The sequence below is a fragment of the Ictidomys tridecemlineatus genome, chromosome 2 (genome assembly GCF_052094955.1).
Source record: "Ictidomys tridecemlineatus isolate mIctTri1 chromosome 2, mIctTri1.hap1, whole genome shotgun sequence".
In the NCBI taxonomy this organism is placed as follows: Eukaryota; Metazoa; Chordata; class Mammalia; order Rodentia; family Sciuridae; genus Ictidomys; species Ictidomys tridecemlineatus.
Genome location: NC_135478.1, coordinates 82,787,946 through 82,810,421, shown reverse-complemented (window position 1 = coordinate 82,810,421; position 22,476 = coordinate 82,787,946). Strand labels below are relative to the sequence as shown.

The following is a 22,476-nucleotide window of genomic DNA, read 5'->3' as shown; positions in this document are numbered from 1 at the left end:
CAAATTTTCAAAAAAGGAACTCAAGAAAAAGAAAACTCTTTTTCTTAATCAACTAAAAATAAATATGCTAATTGTCTTGAAAGGAAATTTGTAAAAGAATAATAAAAAATCCATTTATTTGTGGGAAGTGAAAGTCTCTATAATAAATCTTCCTAAATTCTTTCTCTCTCCCTAAAGAAAACTATTATTAGGGTTGGGGTTGTGGCTCAAGTGGTAGAGTGCCTGGCCAGCATGAGCAAGGCACAGAGTTTGATACTCAGCACCACTTCTAAATAAATAAATAAGTCCATTAACAACTAATTTATTATTTATTTATTTATTTATTTTTTAAACTTTTTTTTTAAAGAGAGAGTGGGGGGGGGGACAGAGAGAGAGAGAGAATTTTAACATTTATTTATTTATTCTTAGTTCTCGGCGGACACAACATCTTTGTTGGTATGTGGTGCTGAGGATCGAACCCGGGCCGCACGCATGCTAGGCGAGCGCGCTACCGCTTGAGCCACATCCCCAGCCCCAACAACTAATTTAAAAAAGATATTTTAAAAAATTATCATTTGATATTTATCTTTCCAGATATGCATTTTCATGCATTTGCATTGTACATGGCACATAAACCCAGAGATTTTTAAAAAATCATAAATGAGTTCATACACTATATTAGTTTTTTTTTCCATTTGTATAACACAATACCTGAGGCTGGATACTTTATAAAAAAAAGACTTTTATTTTTATTCTTTTGTGGTGCTGGGGATGGAACCCAGGAGCTTGTGAATGCTAGGCAAGTGCTCTAACACTGAGTTACAACTCTAATCTCCCAATGAGGTTTATTTAGCGTACAGTTTTGGAGGGTGAAAGTCCAAGATTGGATGGCCCCCTTCTATGTGGTCTCTGATGAGGGCCACTTTGGCTGTGTCCCAGCATGGCAGATGGCATCCTGAGGGGGAGATCACACAGTGGGACAGGAGCCAGGGACCAGGGAGCAGCCAGTCTTATTCTTTTTATAACAATGCACCCTGGTCACCTGTTGTTCCTGTTGTTAAGCGACGTGCTTTTTAAAAAGCCCTCTTGAAGTGTACAATTTGGTGAGGTTTTGTATATTTTGTGTAACCAGGGCCACTCTCTAATTTCAGAACATTTTAACCCCCTACCCACAAAGAAACACTGCCTGTGGTCACTCCTCATCCCCCAACCCAGCCCCTGACAACCGCTGACCCACAGCAGCCTCTGTGGATCCCCTGTGTCAGGCCCTGAGGTCTTCTGTACCTTCCTCCTTTGCTTACTGTAGTGTTTTCCAGATGCATCCCTGCTGTGATACGCACCAATACTTCATTAAAAGTTTTAAATAGACCTGGTGCAGAGGCACACGCCTGTAATTCCAGCAACTCAGGAGGCTGAAGCAGGAGGATCACAAGTTCAAAGCCAGCCCCAGCGACTTAGGCCCTCAAAATAAAATTAAAAAACAGGGCTGGGAAGAGGTAGAGTCAGAGGTAGTTCAGATGGTAGAGTCTGCCTGAGTTAAATCCTTCACAACACACACACACACACGCACACACACACACACACATGATTAAGTTGTAGTAAAAATACAAAGCACCAAATTCAACTGTTTTTAAGTGTGTGGTTCAATAAAGTGTGCGATGGACCTGGAAGCTCTTTGTCTTGCAGCTCTGAACCTATTGAACAACTCCTCACTTCTTCTCCCCCTGACCCCGTTGGACTTTCTGTTTCTATTAATTTGAGTACTTTAGATTCTTCATGTAAGTGGGGTCTTACACACTTGTCTTTTGGCAGGTGGGCATCTCACTTAGCCTAATGTCCTCCCGATGTGGCCACGGGGTGGCACGGGACAGGGCTCCTTCCCTCTCTCCTGTCTGTGTTGGCCACTCTCATCTACTCACCTGTCAGCGGGTGACTGGGTCGCTCCCACCTCTTGGTTACCGTGAAGGACCATGGGTACCCGAATGGCCCTTTGGGATCCTGCTTGAAGTTCTCTTGAATATGTCCTGAAGTAGGCTCCTGGGTGGAGGCGGCTGGGCTGGTTGGCTGAGGAACAGCCACACTGTCTCCATGGCAGCTGCCCCTCCCATAGGCCCACCCTGGGGTGCAGGACCCCCATTTCCCTACACCCTGGACACCAGGTTTCTTACTTTCTTTTGCTGCTGCTTATTTTTTGAGTGACTGTTTTCACTGGCCCGAGGTGCTTCTCACCTGGTTTTGAGCTGCATTTCCGTGATGCTGGGTGATGTTGAGCTTCTTGGGTTTGGTTCTTTGGTTCTTTGGCCTTACTAGAGTAACTGGCTTCAAGTCGAGTAAATCCAACATCTGGGCTTCCTCAGAGACAGTTTATATCTGTTGGATTTTCCTGTGTATGATCCCTACTTTCTTGTTCTTTATTTTTCATATCTCCTAATATTTTTAAAGTGGACATTTTTAATAATGATGATGATGATGATGATGTAACAACTCTGGTCATCAGGTTCCCGCCACTCCCCCCTGGGAGAGCACGTGGTTGTTGCTTTTGCTATAGAGTTGTTAGATGACTGTTCTAAACTAGTTCAGTAGTCTATGCTGTCTGTCATGGTGGCCGTAGAGGTCTGTCCTCCATCAGCTAACACAGAACAAAGCAATGAGCCCCGGGAGTGGGGAGAACCCACTGCCAGAGGGGTCCACCTTCCTGTTTCTTTGTGCATCCCCAATTTTTTCGGAATACCCATCCCATCTCCCGCCCCACAAGCCGGCAAGCAAGCAGCTCTGGGACAGACACTTGCTGGGTGGCCTCTAACTCCAATAATTCTGGAGACAGTGTCAGATCTCATAGGTTGGAGGCTCAGTCCTCTGCTTCTGATACCAATGGCATGCCCCAGGTTGCTGTCCCTGGGCTTCTGACCATGTGGCCGTCAGTGGAGCTTCCTTCCCACAGCTCCCTCCTTGGGTGCCCTGGGTTCGCTAGAGTGGCTCACAGACCTTGGAGAAAAAGTTTAGTTAAATGTTACAGTTTATGAGAGAGGACATTCTGCAAAGGATACCAGCAAACACCAGAAGAAGAGATGCACAGGGCGAGGCCTGTGGGGCGGGGTGCCAAGCTGCCGCCCTCTGGGCATGCCGTCCTGCAGGAACCCTGGGCTCAGCTACCACCTGCTCTCTGAACCCCGTCCAGGCTGGTTTGTGATGGAGGCTTCATTACATAAGCTTACATTCCATAATGATTAGCTAAATCATCAGCCAGGGGTGATCTATGCCCCTCTCCCTTCCCTGGGGAGTTGGGGATGAAGGTCCCGATGACTCTGACCCTGACTTGGTCTTCCCAGGGACAACCCCCATCCTGAAGGTCCCTAGGGGCAGCCAGCCAACAGACAACTCAGTAACATCAAAAAAAAAAAAAAAAAACAGCAACAACAACAACAACAACAAAAAAACACTCTGAATACCCAAAGGATTTTAGGATTTGTGTGCCAGGAAATGGGAAGAAGACCAAATATATATTTCACAATATCACAAAGACACATTCTCAAAACAGGTATAACTGGGTAAAAGGCAAGCATTGTGAAATTTCAGTAAGTCCTGCCAATGACCCCCTCAAAAGACTTCGTTCCTCAGCTGCGTGAGCTGGATCTCTCCCCACATCCTGGACATGCCCTTGAAATCGCTCCAACTTGAAATTGATTACATGGTAGAAATGATAAAGTTTTGGAAATATTTGTTAAACAAAAAAAATTATTAAAGTTAATTGCAGGTGTGTATAGTGGAACACACCTGTAATCTCAGCAATTCAGGAGGCTGAGGCAGGAGGATTACACGTTGGAGGTCAGCCTGGGCAATTTAGCAAGACCCTGCCTCAAAATTAAAAAATTTTATAAAGGACTTGACATATAGCCCAATGGTAGAGCATTTGCCTAGCAGGCATGAGGCTCAGATTCAATCGCCGGTACAGTAAAATAATTAAAATAAAATCAATTATACCTGTTTCTTTTCACTTTCCAGTGTTGCTACTAAATTTTTAATTTTTATAATTTTTCACTTTGCAGTGCTAGGGCTTAAACCCAGGGGCTCATGCAAGCACTGTACTGCTGAGCTACCCTACCTATTGGGGATATTAATATCTGATTCTACACTGAAGAGAACTTTCTTTGCCTGTATATAAGCAAGTATTCCCTCTGCTAAACTTATTCCATCTGTCGACTATTTTGGACCTCTTTTTCCTTATTGTACAATGGAACATCTACATGTATAACTCATGTGAATTCCAACGTATTAACCTTGGGCTGGAGGGAGAGACAGGGAGGAGAGAAACAGTGTAAGTAGCTTGGGAACTGCACTTAACCATGACCTTTCATACTGACACTCGGCCCAGGCTTATGCAAAAGACATGGTGCAGTGTTAGTCCGGGGTTCCTGTGAGCCCTTGGACCATGACTTTACATTCCACTGGCTGTAAAGAGAATGAGGACGCTGTACCTCACTGAAGCATCTCCTCCCCTTCTCCCAGAACTCTTCCTCCCACCACAAAACATGCGAATACCCCCCCATCAACATTCCTGTGTCTGCAGCGACTAGCAACCCCAATTCAGTTCAGCTGAGAGCAAAACAGATTAACATGCAAAAAATTTGTATTTCTGTATCTGTAACATTTGTTCTTCTAGGACTTTGATCCAACTCATGGAATTGGATTGGTACCCTCTTATTATCTAATCTTTTTGCTTACTTACCTTGAACTTTTGGACAAATGTTAATTACAGCAAATCCTTGGCAATTCAAACTAGTTGGGAAGTCAAAATGAATTCTGGGTCAGTGTTTTCTCATAAATACAGTTTCTTAATATCCGGAGTGTGTAGAAAATTCTAGTAAGCTCATTGCATTTTGATAAGCAGAGATGGAGTCTTTTAATTAAGTGACCAATATATATAATTAATATTAGCTGTGTACAAGACACTTAACTGCTATGGGACTTGAATATTGGTCTCTTCAACTGATTAACAAGGTCTCTGAGAGGACAGGCATATCACCGTTGCTAGTCACAGAGCATATGTTTTGCTTTTGTTTTTTCTGCCTCTAATTCTCTCCACCCTGGAAGATGCACATTCATTTTCCTTTGGACAGTGACCCCCTCTCACACCCTATGGGGCCTGGGGTGGGCGAGGACACAGGCAGGTCAGAATTATCACCTGGCCACAGGGTGCAGCCTGGATGAGTGGCAGGACGTCACTGTATTTCTTCTAGGGCTGTGGGGAGGGAGAAGCCTTCCTTCCCTGGGGTTGCTAATGGGAATGCACATAGGCCGGAAGCTATTGGTGGCTCCATTGCCTTTTGCTGAAAAACAAATTGCCACACAACCTTGCCTAAAACAACACAGATTTATTATTTCATAATTTCTGTGGATTAAGTAGTTTGGGCATGACAGAGCTGGACCCCCTATGAATCCAGGGTCTCTCCAGAGGCTGCAATCAAGGTGTGGGCCAAGGCTGAGGGTTCATTTCAGATGAGCTGGGACAAGGTCTGTCAAGTGTCTGAGCAGGTATCTGAGCCAGTTAATGCAGCAGCCCAAAGAGTTAGCACTCACCACTGTGATGGGGGACAGGCTACAGGTGGAAAGCCCTGGGTGCTGAGTCAGAAAGGAGCCAAGTGTCCGCAGGGTTGGCCCCACCCACCCCGGCAGGAGTCCTTGGCAGAAGTGCTCAAAGGATCCCTGCCCAGGTCTCAGGTCAACAGACCCCAGAATGAAGGGCCTGGGCTACGAACATGAGTATGGGCGATGGCATTACCAGACATGAGGCCTGAATCTTTAACTTTAAGCCCCCCCCCCACAGGCTGCAAGGCATCAGGCTGGTGTGGGAGGGGACCCTCTGGGACCCGCCAGTGAAGCCCCTGTGATTGCCTGTAGTTAGCCAGAAAAATCTCAGAATTTTACTTGTTTGTTGTTTGTTTCATGGTACCAGGGATTGAACCCAGGGACACTCGACCACTGAGCTACATCCCCAGTCCTTTTTATTTTGAAACACGGTCTAAGTTGCCCAGGCTGGCATTGATCATGGGATCCTCCTGAGTAGCTGGGATTACAGGTGTGTGTCACCACCCAGGGCCTCATAGTTTGGGCATGACAGAGCTGGATCCCCTATAAACCCAGGGTCTCTCCAGAGGCTGCAATCAGGATCTGATCTCTATTCATCTGAAGGCTCGAATGGGGAAGGATCCACCTCCAAGCTCTCGGGGTGGTTGTTGGCAAGGTTGGGCCTTTTTACAGGTGGGCCTCTGCCACATGTCAGCTGACAGCCTGAAAGCCAACAAGCCTGCAAGCTGAGAAGTCAACAGAGAGTATGCACTGCAAGATGGAAGTCCCAGTGTCACACAACCCCATCTGAAGTGACATCCCATTAACGGGTCTTATGTTATTGGTTAGAAGCAAGTTATTCAAGGAGAGGGGATCACTCAGGGCTGTGAATACCAGGACATGGGAATCACCAGGGCCATCTTGGAATATGCCTATCACAGTGGCTCTCTGGACACATAAAAACAGAGTTTGGCCAGGCACAGTGGCACATGCCTATAATCCTAGTAGTTCAGGAGTCTGACGCAGGAGGATCACTAGTTCAAGGCCAGTCTCAGCAACTTTGCAAGGCCCTAAACAATTTATTGAGACCCTGTATCAAAAAAAAAAAACAAAACAAAAAGTCTGGGGACATAACTCAATGGTTAAGTGCCCCTGGGTTCAATCTCCCATATCCTCACCCCCAGTAAGAAGGAGTGTCTATTTGAGGTTGAAACTAAAGGCAAAGCAGGGGAGCAGGCAGATATTTGTGGAATCAGTTAAGCACCTGGATCCAGACCACCCACTGTGTGCCAACCCAAGAACAAATGAATTCTCTTCTTGAAAAACACCAGTTCGCACTGGGCTTCCATCAATTGCAACTCTAATAATCCTGATTATTATAAAAAAATAATAATTTGGTCAGATTCTTTGGGCTTCAAGAAAGAGAGATGTGTCTAGGTGACCCTAAGAGCAAGGTGTCGGCCTGGCCCCGTCTGGAGGCTGCTGTGCAGTGGGTCGGTTCTGCAGGTCAGGGATACAGCACTTCTCCGCGTGTTTCCTTCTCTTGCTGAGCACTTGGTCTCTTTTCCCACTGCCAAGGACACGGCAGTTTCTGCTCCCCGCCATCCAAACTTCCACCCTCACTTCCTGCTGCCTCTGATCTTTTGTCTGCACAAGGCATTTAAAATTTTTAAATTATTATTATTCAGTATCAGGATTTGAACCCAGGGCCTCACACCTGCTGGGCCAGGGTTCTACCCTTGAGCTACATCACTGGCCCTTTGTATTTTGAGACAGGTCTCGCTGGCCTCAAACCTGTGATTCTCCTGTCTCAGCCTCCTGAGTAGCTGGGATTACAGGTGCATGTCTCTCTGTCCAGCTGCACAAGGCTCGGCATGGCCCTTCTGTGCCCTCTGCATCACCCCCTTTCTGCAGGAGTTCCTACTGTGCACTCCTACCTGTGATTCTTTCTAGACTAGTGATAGTTCAAGAGGTTAGTACCTCACAGGTGGCTTGGCAAGCCCATGAATTGGCTGTCAGGGACCTCAGGGGACAGGCCTTGAGGATGTCCCAGAGTTGTGAGCCCGGTATGCATTCTGTGGATTGTCTGAGACACAAGGCAAAGTCATTTTGCAGATCCATGGTAAAGTTTCCGTTTTGAGTGATCACTAATTTGGCATTACTAATGTCTGAATGAATGAGCCCACAGTGTTTTGTGATCTGAGAGGCCTGGTTTCCTTTTTGATGGGTGGTCCCCTGTTTTAAGCAAGGGCTCTTCCTGCAAGTGAAGAACATTCGACTCAAACAGATACAAGCCTGACATGGAATTTGTTGGCTCCACGTGTCTGAAAAGTTCAAGGGCAGACTTGCTCCATGCTTGGCTCGACACAGGGGTCAAACAATGCCACTGTCATCGGGTCTCTCTGTCTTCATCTCCGCTGTTTTTCTCAGTGTTGGCTCCATTCCTGGGCAGCCTCTCCTGTGCCAAGGGCAAGGCTGACCAGCAGCTCCATGTGGACACCCTCTCTCCTCAGCAACACTGACTAGAAGAGACAGTCCTCTTTCCAGGGGTTCCAACCAAGCCTATGAGTTAGAACTGATATTGAAGTCTGAACTCCAGTGCCTCAGAATGTGCCTGGATTTGAAGATAGGGCTTTTAAAGAGGTAATAAAGGCAAATAAAGGGGCTACTGGTGCACCCTAATCCAATACGACCACGTCCCTACAAGAAGAGGAAATGAGGCTGGGCACAATGACACAGACCTGTAATCCAAGTGAATCCGGAGACTGAGGCAGGAAGTTCACAAGTTCAAAGTCAGCCTGGACAACTTAGTAAGACTGTTGCAAAGTAAAAAAAAAAAAAATTAAAAAAGGGCTGGGGATGTTGCTCAGAGGTAGCGCACTCCTGGGTTCAATCCCCAGTACCATCAAAAGAAAGAAAGAGAGAGAGAAAAAGGAGAAGAACAAAGACAGATACAGAGAAAGGACCATGTGAGGCCACCAGAGGAAGACAGACATCTGTAACCCAAGGAGAGAGGTCTTCAAAAAACCAACCCTGGGCTGGGTTGGGGCTCAGTAGTAGAGCATTTGTGTAGCACATGTGAGACACTGGGTTCAATCCTAAGCAGCACATAAAAAAATAAACAAATAAGAATAAAGTTAAAACAAAATCAAACCAACTCTGCTGACACCTCAACTTTAAACTTACAGGCTCCAGGACTGTGAAAAAGTTAACTTCTGCTGTTTAAGCCCGCCACTCTAGGGAACTTTGTTATAGCAGCTTAAGGAGACTGATACAGTCCCAGGACCCAGTCTCATTGGCCTAGTTTAGTTTAGCCTTATGTCTCTCAGCCAATCACTGAAGCCAGAGGCGTGCAATGCTTTGATTGGGTGGTCTGAATCACATGACCATGCCTAACTCACATGAACTGAGAGTGACAGAGGAGTGGTTTCCCAGAGGAAAAAGAAGTGCTATTAATTGAAGAAAGAAATGGAGACTGTTACCAGTAACAATGGTGTCTACATCTGTTCCTCTTCCATGCTCACCTTCCTTTCTCTGCAGGGATGCTCTGTTCGGGGGGAAATCCTGCCTGCAAATATGTTTGTCTATGACTTTTAAAATTTGATTATTTTTATTGAAGTGAGTTTTACCTAATATCAATTTAGGCATTTAATTCAGTAGCATTTGGTACATTCACAATGCCATGTGACCACCGCCTAGAACAAGTTCTAAAAATTCTTCGTTACCCAAAAAAGACGCCCTATACCCACCTAGTCCTCACTCATCCCCTATTTACCTGTTGCCCCAGATCCTGGCAACCACTAATTTGCTCTTTGTCTCCAGGGACTGACCTATTCTGGATTTTGTAGACATGGAATCACATCATCTGTGACCTTTTGTGCCTGGTTTCTTTCTCTTAGCACTGTGTCTTCAAGCTTCATCCTCACGGTGGCATCTCTCATGCTTCATTCCTTTTCATGAAAAATATTCCATAATAAGGACTGGGGCTGTGGCTCAGTGGTAGAGCACTCACTTAGCACTTGCGGGGCCCTGGGGTCCATCCTCAGCACTACATAAAAATAAATGAATGGAATAAAGGTATTGTGTCCAACTACAACTAAAATAAATGAATAAATATTTGTTAAAAAATTCCATAATATTTATGAATTAGAATTTGCTTGTTTTCATATTTTACAATGTTAACTGTGGTAAAACAGACATAACATCAAATGGACCTTCTTCACCATTTTTAGTTCAGTAGTGTTAAGTGTATTCTTATTGTTGCACAACCAATCTTCAGAACCTTTTCATCATGCCAAATTTGAAACTCTATACCCATTAAAGACTTTCTGTCAGGGCTGGGGATATAGCTTAGTTGGTAGAGGGCTTGCCTCGAATGCACAAGGCTCTGGGTTCAAGCCCCTGCACCACAAAAACACAACAACAAAAATAAAAAACTCACTGTCCAAATATTTGTCCTTTTATGACTGGCCTATTTCACTTAGCACAACTTCATAACGGTCACTCATTCTCCAGCATGCACCAAATCTCCCTTCCTTTTTAACACTGGGAACTGTTTGGCTGTGTGTACATCACACTTTATCCATTCCTTCTCAGGCGGTATGTCCACAGATGTTACTTCCACTCTTGGGATTTTGCATATGGGTGTGATGAACGAGGTGATGCAAGTGTTTCTTTGCACTCTGTTTCTAATTCTTTTGAATAAATCCATATGTAGAATTGCTGGATCATATGGTTATTCTATTTTTTAATGTTTTGCAGAACTAGAATTTGCCAGCTTTTTAAATTAATTTTCTGGCTCTTTTTTTTTGTGGTGTTTTTTTTTTTGTTTGTTTGTTTTTTGGTGGTGTTGAGGATTGAACCCAAGACCTTGTGCATGTGAGGCAAGAACTCTACTAACTGAGCTATGTCCCCAGCCCCAATTTTCTAGATAACTCTTTTCAAGAAATATTTCATGTAGAAGATGTCAATGAGAATGTCAAGTATGGTTTTTTTTTTTTTTTTAAGGTTTTGAAATTCTCAAAGAGAGAAACAAAAATCTCAATATAAGCCGGGTGTAGTGGTGCATGCCTGTAATCCCAGCAGCTTGGGAGGCTGAGGCAGGAGGATTGTGGGTTCAAAGCCAGCCTCAGCAACTTAGTGAGGTGCTAAGCAACTCAGTGAGACCCTATCTCTAAATAAAATACAAATAAGGCTTGGAGGTGGCTCAGTGGTCGAGTGCCCCTGAGTTCAATCCCTGGTAACCCACCCTCCCCACCAAAAAAAAATTTCAATATAAAAAATCCCAAGAAGTGGGATCCAAGGGACCAGGTAGAGGTTAATTTCCAGAATGACGCCTTAGCCCAGATTTTTGGCCAGCAGCCGGTTTTTCTGTCCCCTAAAGGCACCCTTCCAAGCCCCTGGTAGAACCCCAATGGCAGTTTCTGAATTCAAGCTGTGGCTATAGGATGGAGCATTACTTTTGTTCAATCCTCCTGTACTGAACACTGTCCCACTGTCCCTAGGAGAAACACAAGAGTGAAACTGGTATGAAGCCATTCCACAGAGAACCACATCAGTGGACTTCCTGCCCTCGCTCCACAAACAAAAACAACCTGTGGTTTTATGGCTCATTCATTTGGGTCGACCAGCAGCTGTCTCCTGAGGCTCCCAGCCTCCACAGGCAGGCGGACAGACAGCAGCCTAGAAAGGCTAACAGACCCTAGATGGGTACTAATAAATGCCAAATTTCTAAATGTTCAACATCTCTAACCATTAGAGAAATGCACATCAAAACTACTCTAAGATTCCATCTCACTCCAGTAAGAATGGCAGCTATCAAGAATATAAGCAATAATAAGTGTAGGCGAGGATGTGGGGAAAAGGCACACTCATACACTGTTGGTGGACTGCAACCACTCTGGAAAGCAGTATGGAGACTCCTCAGAAACCTTGGAATAGAACCACCATTTGACCCAGCTATCCCACTCCTCCCTCTATACCCAGAGGACTTAAAAACAGCATACTACAGGGACACAGCCACATCAATGTTTATAGTAGCACAACTTACAATAGCCAAACTGTGGAACCAATCTAGATGCCCTTCAACAGATGAATGGATTAAGATACTGTGGTATATACACACAATGGAATATTACTCAGCAATAAAAGAGAATAAAATTATGGCATTTGCAGATAAATGGAGTTGGAGAATACCATGCTAATCAAAGTAAGCCGGAATCCCCCAAAACCCAAGACTGAATGTTTTCTATGATAAGTGGATTCTAATTTAATGGGAGGGGGCATGGGATGAGTGGAGGAACTTTGCAATGGGCAAAGGGAAGGAAGAGGAGGGGAGGGGGGCCTGGGGGTAGGAAAGATGGTGGAGTGAAACTGACATCATTACTCTAGGTACATGTATGATTGAATGAATGGTGTGAATCAACTTTGTGTACAACCAGAGAAGTGAAAAATTGTGCTCCATTTGTGTACAATGAATCAAAGAGCATTCTGCTGTCATGCATAACTGATTAGAACACATAAAAAAAATTCTAATGCCAAATTTCTTTCTCTTTTCATTCCTTTTTTTTTTCCCCCGCTTTCCCCACCTCCTTTAATACATGGATCTTCAATGTCGTACCGAGCACTTTTTATTGCTTTCATTTTAAGACGGGTTTCCTTAAGTTGCTGAGGCTGGCCTTGAACTTGAGGTCCTCTTGCCTTAGCCTCCTGAGTTTCTGGGATCACAGATGTGCACCAGATATTTGTCATAGTAAGGGAAGATGACCAGACCCACCCCATCCGGAAACCGTGTTCTGAGTAAGCAGCAAGTGACGAGTGTCTGCTCCCTGCCAGGAGCTCCCAAATTCCCCCAGGGCTGCATCTGTACTGGACTTCAGGGCATTTTGTGGTTTCTGAATACAGATGACTTTCTATAGACATTTGTGGCCACATCTGGCTCCTTTGCTCTGCCTGGGAAATGGTGCTCCTTCAGGTGCCCTGTACCGTGGTCCCCTCTCAGTTGGATTAAGGCCTTTGGCAGCTTCCTGAACTGCCAAATGAAGGGGTAAATGAGAAACAGTCTCAACATCTAACAGCAAGTTCACGATTACATAATTCATGATATTGTCATGGTAAGCAGTTGTTTAAAAATACACGTTTGAAAGGGATATTTTTGTGTGAGCTTTCTGACACTATAACCAGTACCTGAGACAATCTACTTATAAAGAGAAAAGTTTTGTTTGGGCTCCCAGTTTTGAAGGTTCCAGTCTGTGATCCCTTGGCTGTGGGGCCTGTGACAGGCAGCATGGTGTGGTGGTGGCAGAACAAAACTGCTCTCCTTGTGGCCAGAAAGAGAAAGAGCACAAGAAGAGGCTTGGGTCCCGCAACCCCTTTTTGGGCATACCTGCCTACAAGGCCACCTCCCGTTAATAAGCTGGGGACAGAGCCTGTAACACCTGCGCCTTGGTGGGACCCAAACCCCGGCCATTTACATAGCCAACGTGAACATGTACATATTAGAACATATCCTATCCTCAAATAAAATATTCAGCCAGAGACAATGCAGACTATATATGTATTTTCATGTGGATCATATATTATACCTGTATTATAAAAACATAAAAATACAACTTTGAGGAAACAGAAACAATAAAAAATGAAGAAGGGGGTCTCACTGGACTAAAGGTGTCATCAGGGCTGCGTTCCTTCTGGAGTCTCTGGGGAGAATCCACTTCCCTTCCTTTTCCTGCTTCCCAGGCTCAGGGTCCCCTCGATCTTTGGGCCAGTCTTCCTCACAAGGCCTCACTCTGGTTCTGACAACCCTGCCTTGCTCTTCCCTGTTTCAGGCCCTCTTGATGGTGTTGGGCACACCCACATAGTCCAGCATAATGGCCCTATTTTAAGGTCATGAGGTTAGCAATCTTAAATCCAGATGCAGCCGTAATTCCTCTTGCCTTGTCGTCACTGACGCTGGGCATTAGGACTTGGGCAAAGGGAGAAGCCATTCTTCTGCCAAACACCCTCCCCTAAGGTTTCACAGGAACTAGGTGATGATTTGGAATCTGAACTCATTTCCATACCTGTGGCTTTAGATTATGCTACGTGGCAGATGTGTAACGCAGACATTTTAAAACTTTTTGTAGTTTAAAAAAGGTTAAGTCAGGCACGCCTGTAATCCCAGTGGCTGGGGAGGCTGAGATAGGAGGATCTTGAGTTCAAAACCTTAGCAACCGCCAGATGCTAAGCAACTCAGTGAGACCCTGTTTCTAAATAAAATACAAAATAGGGCTGGGGATAAGGCTCAGTGGCTGAGTGCCCCCGAGTTCAATTCCTGCTACCAAACAAAAAATAAAAAATAAAAATAGTTAAAGAGCACTTCCTTCCCTATCCCCTCAGCCGTATCCAGCCTTGTCTGCCAGTTGGCCCACACCCAGCACCCTTGGAGTGTCACTCTTGGTCCTAGAGAAGCTGATGATGAGATGGGATTAGATGTACAAGGAATTTATTGGGGGAAATGACTGTGAGAGAACTGGGAAGGAGAAGGGGAGGCTGGGAGAGACAGCTGACCTAAATACTTGAGGCATCTAAGCCTGCAGGGCAGGTTCATAGAAAGCAGGCTAGTTTGTCCTGACAGCAGAGGAAGCCCATGCATCCTGGAGCAGTGCCTGCCTTAATTTCCCTGCCCAGGTCCTAAAAGCAATTGGGACCCTGGTCAATTTCTTCCCCAGCTATCAGAGATCTGAGTGGCATATTCTCTTGGTTGCTTCTGGGTCTTCCAGGTAATTTGCCATGTAACACCTGCACTAGGGGAGAGCTTCCTAGAGGCCAGAGACTACACCGGACTCTTCTCTAGCTAGAGCAGTGAGAGCCACCTTCTACAGTCAGACAGGATCTCATGCTGCTTTCTCACTTCTGCGTCTCTCTCCACGGTTCAGTTTATTTATCTGTGAAGTGGGAATAATGTCAGGGTTGGTGTAAGGATAAAAATGAGAGGCTGAATGTCAGGGCCTGGTACATTGCAGTGGTAATGATCAGGAAACTGAACTGGGGGCGCTGGTTTGCACATCTCTAGATTCTGTCCATGCTGCGCATTAAGTAGTGCTCATTATATTCAGTAAAAAGAAAGCAGTTGGTGGTCACAGAATCCACAAAATAAGGATTGTCAGCAAAATAGGATTAATTATGCTTCAAAAATTCATTTCTCAAAAGAAGAAAAACAGAAAAATTTCTCAGGAAACTTGTGAGTTCAAGTGGGGATGGTGCATGAGCTATCCGTGCAAACGCATTTGTGGAGAAAATGGCCAAATGTTTACTCAGGACTTCTCACTAGGCAATTACCACCAGGGGAGAGCACCCATTAGTGAAATATTCTGGCTCGTTTTAAGAAGTGCAAGAGAAAAGCAAGGCCGTACTATTTCTGAATTGAGGATGTGGGGCAAATATTTGTGCAAAAAAATTAAAACAAAAATAAAAACTCAGACGAGCTCATGTGCATTTTCGGAAACAAAGGCCTTTCAGACCTAGCTACAGTACTGCAAAACCCGGCTGCTGCTGGTAGCAGGTTGCTTTGACCCGGGAGCGTGAGTTGCCCCGCGCTTCAGGGTTCGACCAATCAGAGGGCAGAGTGGACGGGGCCTCACCGTTGATTGGAGGGACGGGGCGGGGCGGGGCGGGGCTGCACCCGCGTGCGTGCGCTCCCGTGGTCGTTGGGCCCACGCCGCCGCCTCCGTCCAGTTCGCTCGGACTCAGCGCCGTGTGTCTGTCCGTGGCCTCCCGCAGTCCTCCCGGCCGAACCGCCTGCCCTTCCTCGCCATGCCGGCGGACCTCAGCAAGTGGAACGGGCCACTGAGCCTGCAGGAGGTGGAGGAGCAGCCCCAGCATCCACTGAGGGTCGTCTACGCCGGGCTGGAGGTGGACGAGCTGGGCAAAGTGCTGACGCCGACCCAGGTGCCTCAGGGCGGTGGGCGTGCGCGGCCGGGGCCTGTGCTGGGATCGGGTGGGAGCCAGTGAGACTGGGGCGCGAAGGCTGCTCCAGCCTGCGTGCGCAGCGTCCCCGGGATCGGGGTCGCTGTGCCCACGCCACAGGCCTGGGGGCCACCCCGAGGACCCGGTCTGGGGTGGGTGGAGATCGACCCGCTGGAGAAATCCAGCTCGTTTCCCGGGACATCAAGGAGGGGCCTAAGACAAGCAATGCCTTCCTCGGGCAGGGTCGGGGACGAGGGTCGCAGTCAGGACGGGGTGGGCCCTGACCGCCCTGGACGCCCCCAGAGCCTCCACCGAGTCTTCGTGCTTAAGGCCGCAGTTTGGAGAGCCGACGCGGCACCCGGGAGTTTTGTGACGCATTATGTAACCGGTGACGAGTGCCGCCCGGCGGTTTCTCCTTTGTTTTAGCGTTCTAGAGCGTGCATCTTCCCCGAGGGGGTGCGCTCTGCAGCCCGGAGGCTTATGGTTTTGCTTTTGGACTCTTGACTCCAGGACTAAGGCTGCTGCAGAAAGTGGAGAAACTGGTATTCTCGACACCGTTGCTCGTTGCTGGTCATTAAGTCTCTGGCGAGATTCGAATAAGTTGCCCAGACCCTTCACTGTTTTGAATAATCACAGAAACTGCGCAGCTAGGCAGCAGTGCCAGCCTCCCCTCCCAGACTTCCTGTCCACCTCTCAGCCACATTTCTCTGCGCTTTTAAATGTTGAGTTGATGCCAACTTCACTTTGGCAGGCTCCAGTGACTGCCTGGTCACCAATCCAAAGACATTGTCATTCCAGACAGTGTAAAGTTTTAGTTATGAGAAGAAGCCAGTGTCCTGTTTAATCCAGACCCCACCACTTAGGGTATACTAGCTCCATGGGGTGTTGAAAATAAAATTATAATATAAACATTTTTGCTTCTGACTCCTACTTTGGTTTTACCTTTGAGGAGCCTGAGGTCAAAGAAAGTGAGTTGTTTTCTTCAGTTTTTCTGACTTTTGAACTCCAAACTATTCCTCCCTACAGGTTCAGAACAGACCCACCAGCATTACATGGGATGGTCTCGATCCAGATAAACTCTACACCTTGGTCCTGACAGACCCGGATGCTCCCAGCAGGCAGTCTCCCAAATACAGGCAGGTTGGGGAAAGAGGGGGGAGGGTGGAGACCTGACCTACCTGGTATAAGTCTCTTGTCGAATGTGAAGAAGTAGACCTAGTGTGGGATGTTAGTGCCTTGTTTAAGCCAGAGTGTGCATTTCCTGCCCCTTTGCTCTCCAGTCTGTAAATTAAAACCAATAGCAAAATCCACCTACCTGCAGCCTGTTTTTGTATGACACCATGAATTAAGAATGGCTTTTACATTTTTAGAAGGATAAGAAAAAATGAATGATAATACCTTGTGAGATATAAAATTATATGAAATGCAAAGGTCAATGTCCATAAATAAGAGTTTTTACTGGAACACAGCCATGATACCTTATATATCTGTCCTCTGTGGCTAATTTCCAGCCATAGTGGCAGTGTTGAGTTGTTGCTACACAGAAGTATGGCCTGCAAAGCTGCAAGCATTGACTCTCTAGTCTTTTACAGAAAAAGCTTTTTGATCCCTGCCCTAGAGAATCTCAGGGCAGAGAAGGGACTGGGTCCTTTCTCTGCAGATCTTGAACAAGCTTTGCACTGGCGGGGCCTGCAGTGTTCATCTCTGTCTCCTGGCATTCAGTATGTGCTAGATGTTCAGCTGCTAGTGTACAGTGACTGCTAACCCCTGTGGTGCTGACGGTCTTGTGTTCTTCCGCACAGGGAATGGCACCATTTTCTGGTGGTCAACATGAAGGGCAACGACATCAGCAGTGGTACTGTCCTCTCTGATTATGTGGGCTCCGGGCCTCCCAGTGGCACAGGTCAGTAAAGGCTGCTTTTAGGGAGGCAAGAAGGGAGGCTAGGTACACAGCAGGGTTGGCCCAAAGTGCTGCCATTTTGAGTCTGTTTTTTCAGGCTGTACTGTTTTTATTTACAAGATCCCTTACCCTACTGGAAACAAGGCTGCTTGCTTCTCTGCCTTCCAGAGCTCGCTCAGACCTGCAGGAGTGGGGGGGGGGGTTAGGACTTTGGGTTCTGGTCAGATGGATTCTCATTGTAGAGGTCTGCTTCTTGGGCTCTGGGCCTTTAATAAGCAGGGAAGCCAGGGATAAGGGAATGATGTTTTAGATACTTTTTGGGTGGTTCCACGTGGGTTGAACACAGATAAACTATGTCTTTTCTGTGTGCAGTTTTTCCCGTGTGATGTTTCAATTTCTAATTCCTGTAAAAAGTCTCAAGTGATCATAATTTTCAAATTAATTAGAAAAAAATGCCTTATTTATCACTGGAGGTCCTTCCAAAAATCTGGTTTGGTATCTTGGAAAGATGTAGAAGACTGCAACAGAACTATACTGGAGGTCTGTGCATGCATTGTGCAGTGTCCTGTTCTGTGTGTAAGCATGTGTGGTGAGAGACTCCTGCATCACAGCTCTCCAGCTAGATAAGAGCTCCGTAAGCCATAGGGGGTTGCTGTTCCCTGTTGTTCATTACAAGATGTCCCCATTTGCTGGGAAGGGGACATAGTGGTGGGTGAAACATGGCAGAATACCAGCTTTTGCACACATTGTTCTGCTTTGAGTCAGTACAGAGTGTTATAAGGAAGTACCTGGTGAGTGAGGACTGCTGGTCATGGGCTCATGTTTTACTTTTAGACCTAAAAGCTTCCAGACGGCTTTAACCCCCTTATGTATTCCTAATAGGGAGGGTAAAGGGACAGATTTCCTAGAGCTCTATTAAGTTCTCTAGGGCAGTTATTAAAATAGCCAATTTAATTACGGGGAGAATACACATGAGAATAAAGCAATTCTCTTGAGCAGGAGCTGTGTTCTCATTAAAAAAAAAAAAAAGGCCTCAGTCACTCTCTTTTCAGATTCTTTGAGTAAGTTTTAACTCCTATATAATAAACACATAGATTGTAAGTTTTCAGGCAGCAGATTTGACTGATGCATACACATAGAAACACTTCAAAAAGATATAGGTCATTTCCATCACCCTAGAAGGATCCTCTTTTACTTACATTCCCTGAGAGCCAACCAGTTTTCTGACCCCTTTCTCCATAGAGTATCTTGCTACCTCATACAGATGGAGTCTCAGGGTGCATTTATTGGTGACTGGTCTCTTTCATTCAAGATCATGTCTGAGGTTCTTCCAGGCTGTTGCTTGTATGAGTAGTTCATTCCATTTGGTTTCTAAGTAGCATCTCCCTATTCCAAGACGGCACGGTTGTGGAGCCGTTCTCCTGCTTGGCATTCAGGTTTCTCCAGCATTTGGATTTTATGAATAAGTGGCTCTATACATTCATGTGGACAGTTCCTCTTGGAGCTTCCCCAGAGTTCTCCAGAACAACTGACAGTTTTACATTCTAACCCCTAGCCCCATACTGAGATTAGGTGCTGTGGTTGGTATATGTGAAGTGGTAGCATTTGCGTTGTTCTGGTCCCTGATCTGGTGGCTGATGTTGAGCCGGTCTCTTTATTGACCATGATTTTTTGTAACTTGCTTTTTAAATGTTTTATGTTTTAAACTATATTAAAAACATAACATAAAACTTACTACTTGGATACTTCAGTAGTACTAACTGTTCACACTGTTGGGAAACCTACCTTGAAATTTCCATCTCCCCAAATGGAAAGGAAACTCCGCTCACTGAGCGAGAGCTCTGCAGTTCCCTCTCCCACTGTCCCTGGGAGCCACTATTCCACTTTCTGTGCATGCTTTTGATTCTTTAGATACCTCATGTGGAATCATATATTTTTCTTTTTTTATGACTGGCTTATTTCACTTAGCATGATCTCTTCAGAGTTCATCCATGTTGTAATGCATCAAAATCTTCATTTTATTGCTGAATAATATTTCACTGTATGGATATAGTACATTCTGTTTATCCATTTCTCCCATCGCTAAAAATTTGGATTGCTTCCAGCTCTCAGCTGTTGTGAATGGTACATAGATGTGTAGATACTTAAATAACTTTTAAAAATAATTTTTTTTAAGTTGTAGATGGACACAATACCTTTATTTTATTTGTTTTTATTTTTATGTGGTGCTGGGGATTGAACCCAGTGCCTCACGCATGCTAGGCAAGCACTCTTCCACTGAGCCACAACCCTGTTAAATAACTTTTTAACAAGTTTATGGTACTCATTTCTGTCTAGTGCTTAAGTGGAGTTACTTAATTTGCAGTTAATAAGATGCTTCCCCTCCTTCACAATGGGAATTGAACCTTGGGGTCTGTACCGCTGGATTACATTCCCAGCCTTTTTTATTTTATTTTGATACAGAATCTTGCTAAGTTGCCAAGGCCGCCCTTCAACTTTCAATCTCCTTCTGCCTGTGCCTCACACGTAGCAGGGATTTCAGGTGTGTGCCGCCACACCTGGCTTGCTAATTCTAAAACATTTTTTGCTGTTTAGTTGGTAAAAGTGGATTTGGGTCATTTCAAAGCAGATCTCTCATCTTCCAATAGATAAGTCTGGAGGTAGAACCATAATGTTCTCTGGTACCTTGGAGGCCTGAGTGTGGTGTGACGGCCCCCCAGCCCCTGACGGGCTGTTTCCTTCATCTATGTCTCTCTTTTTTCCTCTTTTTAGCATTTCTATGTGCCAGGAATTTTAGGGTAATTCAGGGAGATGAGAAGCAACAGAATGAATACCACTGCTTAATAGAGCTGTTATTTCTAACAAGGAGATTAGGTTACAAAGTTAGTGTTTTACTTAGATTTTAGGTTCTGATGTTACTGTGGTGGAAGAAGGATGGGCGTCCTGATGGGGTGTTGGGAGGGACTTGAGGTGGCCGAAGTGTGGCGTGGGCTGGATTGAGCAGCAGGGAGGTTGGAGGTGAGGCTCAAGGGATGGGCCAAGGCTGGAGCCTGCAGTTCCCCAGTGACTCGAATGAAGGATTTGTTCCCTGGGTGAGGGGCTTGACCTGTCCTGCCTCTCTGGGCTCAGTGTCCTGGTGAATAGGGTGGCGCGGTCCCTCTGAGTTGAAATGTCGTGTGGAGATGGGTGAGGTCCACCCCAGGTGTCCACTTTCCCTCTGCCTCTCCCTCCAGGCCTCCACCGCTATGTCTGGCTGGTGTACGAGCAGGACAAGCCGCTGAAGTGTGACGAGCCCATTCTCAGCAATCGCTCTGGAGACAACCGTGGCAAGTTCAAGGTGTCGGCCTTCCGCAAGAAGTACAAACTGGGGCCCCCTGTGGCCGGCACGTGCTACCAGGCTGAGTGGGATGACTATGTGCCCAAACTGTACGAGCAGCTGTCTGGGAAGTAGGGGAAGCTCCGCGAGGCAGTGGCCCTGGCCCTGGGTAGTGTTCTCTAGTGAAGTGACACATGGAGGGCTCCTCCCACTCCCTGGGCACAGGGCAGGGCTGTGCTTTAGGTGGTCAGGGAGACTTCTGTTGCCTGTTCTTTACGATTTTAGATAGTCACATCCCAGTTTATGCTTTGATCTAATTTGAACTTCTTGTTGGGGGATATTTTGGTACTGCGAGGGGGTCAATGCATTGTTAGTCAAAGAATAGCAACCCAGGTAAAAATACTACAGGAACCAAGTGTCAGTTAATCTTTAAGGAAAGTTTGAAAAAGCAGATGATTTGCTGCCTTTACCTTTGTGACTCTGAGTCCAGATTGTGAACGATGACACCTCTGAGATGTGTCTTTACAGTGCTGTCTCTGGCAAAACAGAGGCTGGCGTCTCAGCTGCACCCCAGCACGGACTCAGGTACCACAGGAGGTGTGAGCGCCCTGCTCCAGCTCCTTCAAAGAACAAAGCTGGATAAAGCAAGAGGGGGAGGGTGGCTTGCTGCTGCCACTGAGGCCTAGCCCTCTAGAAGGGTGGCGGTGCTGGGCCCCAGCTGTTGGGGGGTCCTGAAATCTGAGGCGATCACATGTCTCTGGTTATGAGCGATCTGGAGTTGCTTAATGTTGTGTTAATTCTGCTGTTCGCTTATTGTTGAATAAAAATAAAAGCATGGGATGATCCAGACCTCCAGGTATTTTGCCTTACTGGGCATGCGTTTTCTAAATGGGAGATGTCAATAGACAGCCTCTGCGGGTCCTGAGTGCCAGTAGCTCTCGGGATTTAGTCTGTGGGCCACAGAGAGGGTCTCCTTGCTCCAGAATGGCCTCTACAGGTGCTGGTGATCTACAGTGCGAGCGACCTCCAGTCCTCAGTCAGCCTCCCCTCCCCTCACAGGGTTGTTGAATAACAAAACAATCCTTTGTTGAGACGAAGGAATGATGGATGGAATTAATGTGTGTAAGTGGCGAACTGTACCTGCCTGCCAGAGGGACAGAGTGCAAAAGGCTTGTCCCCCATTTCCACAGGGCTGTTTCTGGTACGTGTTTACCCAGAGTGTGATTACGAGGGTTTAATAAAGACGGGCATCTATTACAGGGCGCCCTTATCAGCCCTGCCAGAGCCCAGCCTTTCTAAGGGACCTTGGGACGGCTCATTCTGAACGTAATGTGCAACACCACAGCCACCACTTGGAGCCCTGAATAAAACATGCTCACAGGAATCCAGGTCTCGGCAGCAGAGTTGGTGTGTCTCCAGTATGGACCAGCAGCACGCGCCCTGAATCTGTCCTTAGATGGGTGCCAAGTCCATCGGCCTCTGTCTACCGAAAACCCTTTGGCAATCTGCAGGTGCTCTGAGGATGGAGTCCAGATCCTACGGGTGACCTATAAGCATCCTCTCACCTGACCCCTACTTGTCTCCACCTCTCATAATTTGTGTTCCTGTTAAACTCCCTTGCACATGCTGGCTGCTCGGGGCTGGACTTTACAGTGCAGCTGCTGGTCCTCTTTCCCTCTGACAGTAATACTAACTGGGCTTTTCTGAGGAGGCTAAACATGCCTCTGTGTCTAATTTTCAATTTAATATTTATCTCTATTATACTAGACCC

The 22,476-nt window shown here is 46.3% G+C and overlaps 1 protein-coding gene across 1 annotated transcript; it reads left to right on the top strand.

Annotated features, from left to right (window-relative positions):
* Positions 1 to 15,220: 15,220 nt before the first annotated feature.
* Positions 15,221 to 21,554, top strand: Pebp1 (phosphatidylethanolamine binding protein 1). Its single transcript, XM_005336827.5, has 4 exons — positions 15,221 to 15,471; positions 16,516 to 16,625; positions 17,292 to 17,392; positions 20,623 to 21,554. Exons 1-4 carry the CDS (start codon positions 15,337 to 15,339, stop codon positions 20,838 to 20,840), a joined length of 564 nt encoding a protein of 187 aa, XP_005336884.1. The 5' UTR covers positions 15,221 to 15,336; the 3' UTR covers positions 20,841 to 21,554.
* Positions 21,555 to 22,476: the final 922 nt, after the last annotated feature.

Coding starts and splice junctions, on each gene's coding strand:
- Pebp1 (XM_005336827.5), top strand. CDS start 15,337: ATGCCGGCGGACCTCAGCAAGTGGAACGGGCCACTGAGCCTGCAGGAG. Junction 15,472..16,515: donor AAGTGCTGACGCCGACCCAG/GTGCCTCAGGGC, acceptor TCCTCCCTACAG/GTTCAGAACAGACCCACCAG. Junction 17,393..20,622: donor CGGGCCTCCCAGTGGCACAG/GTCAGTAAAGGC, acceptor CTCTCCCTCCAG/GCCTCCACCGCTATGTCTGG.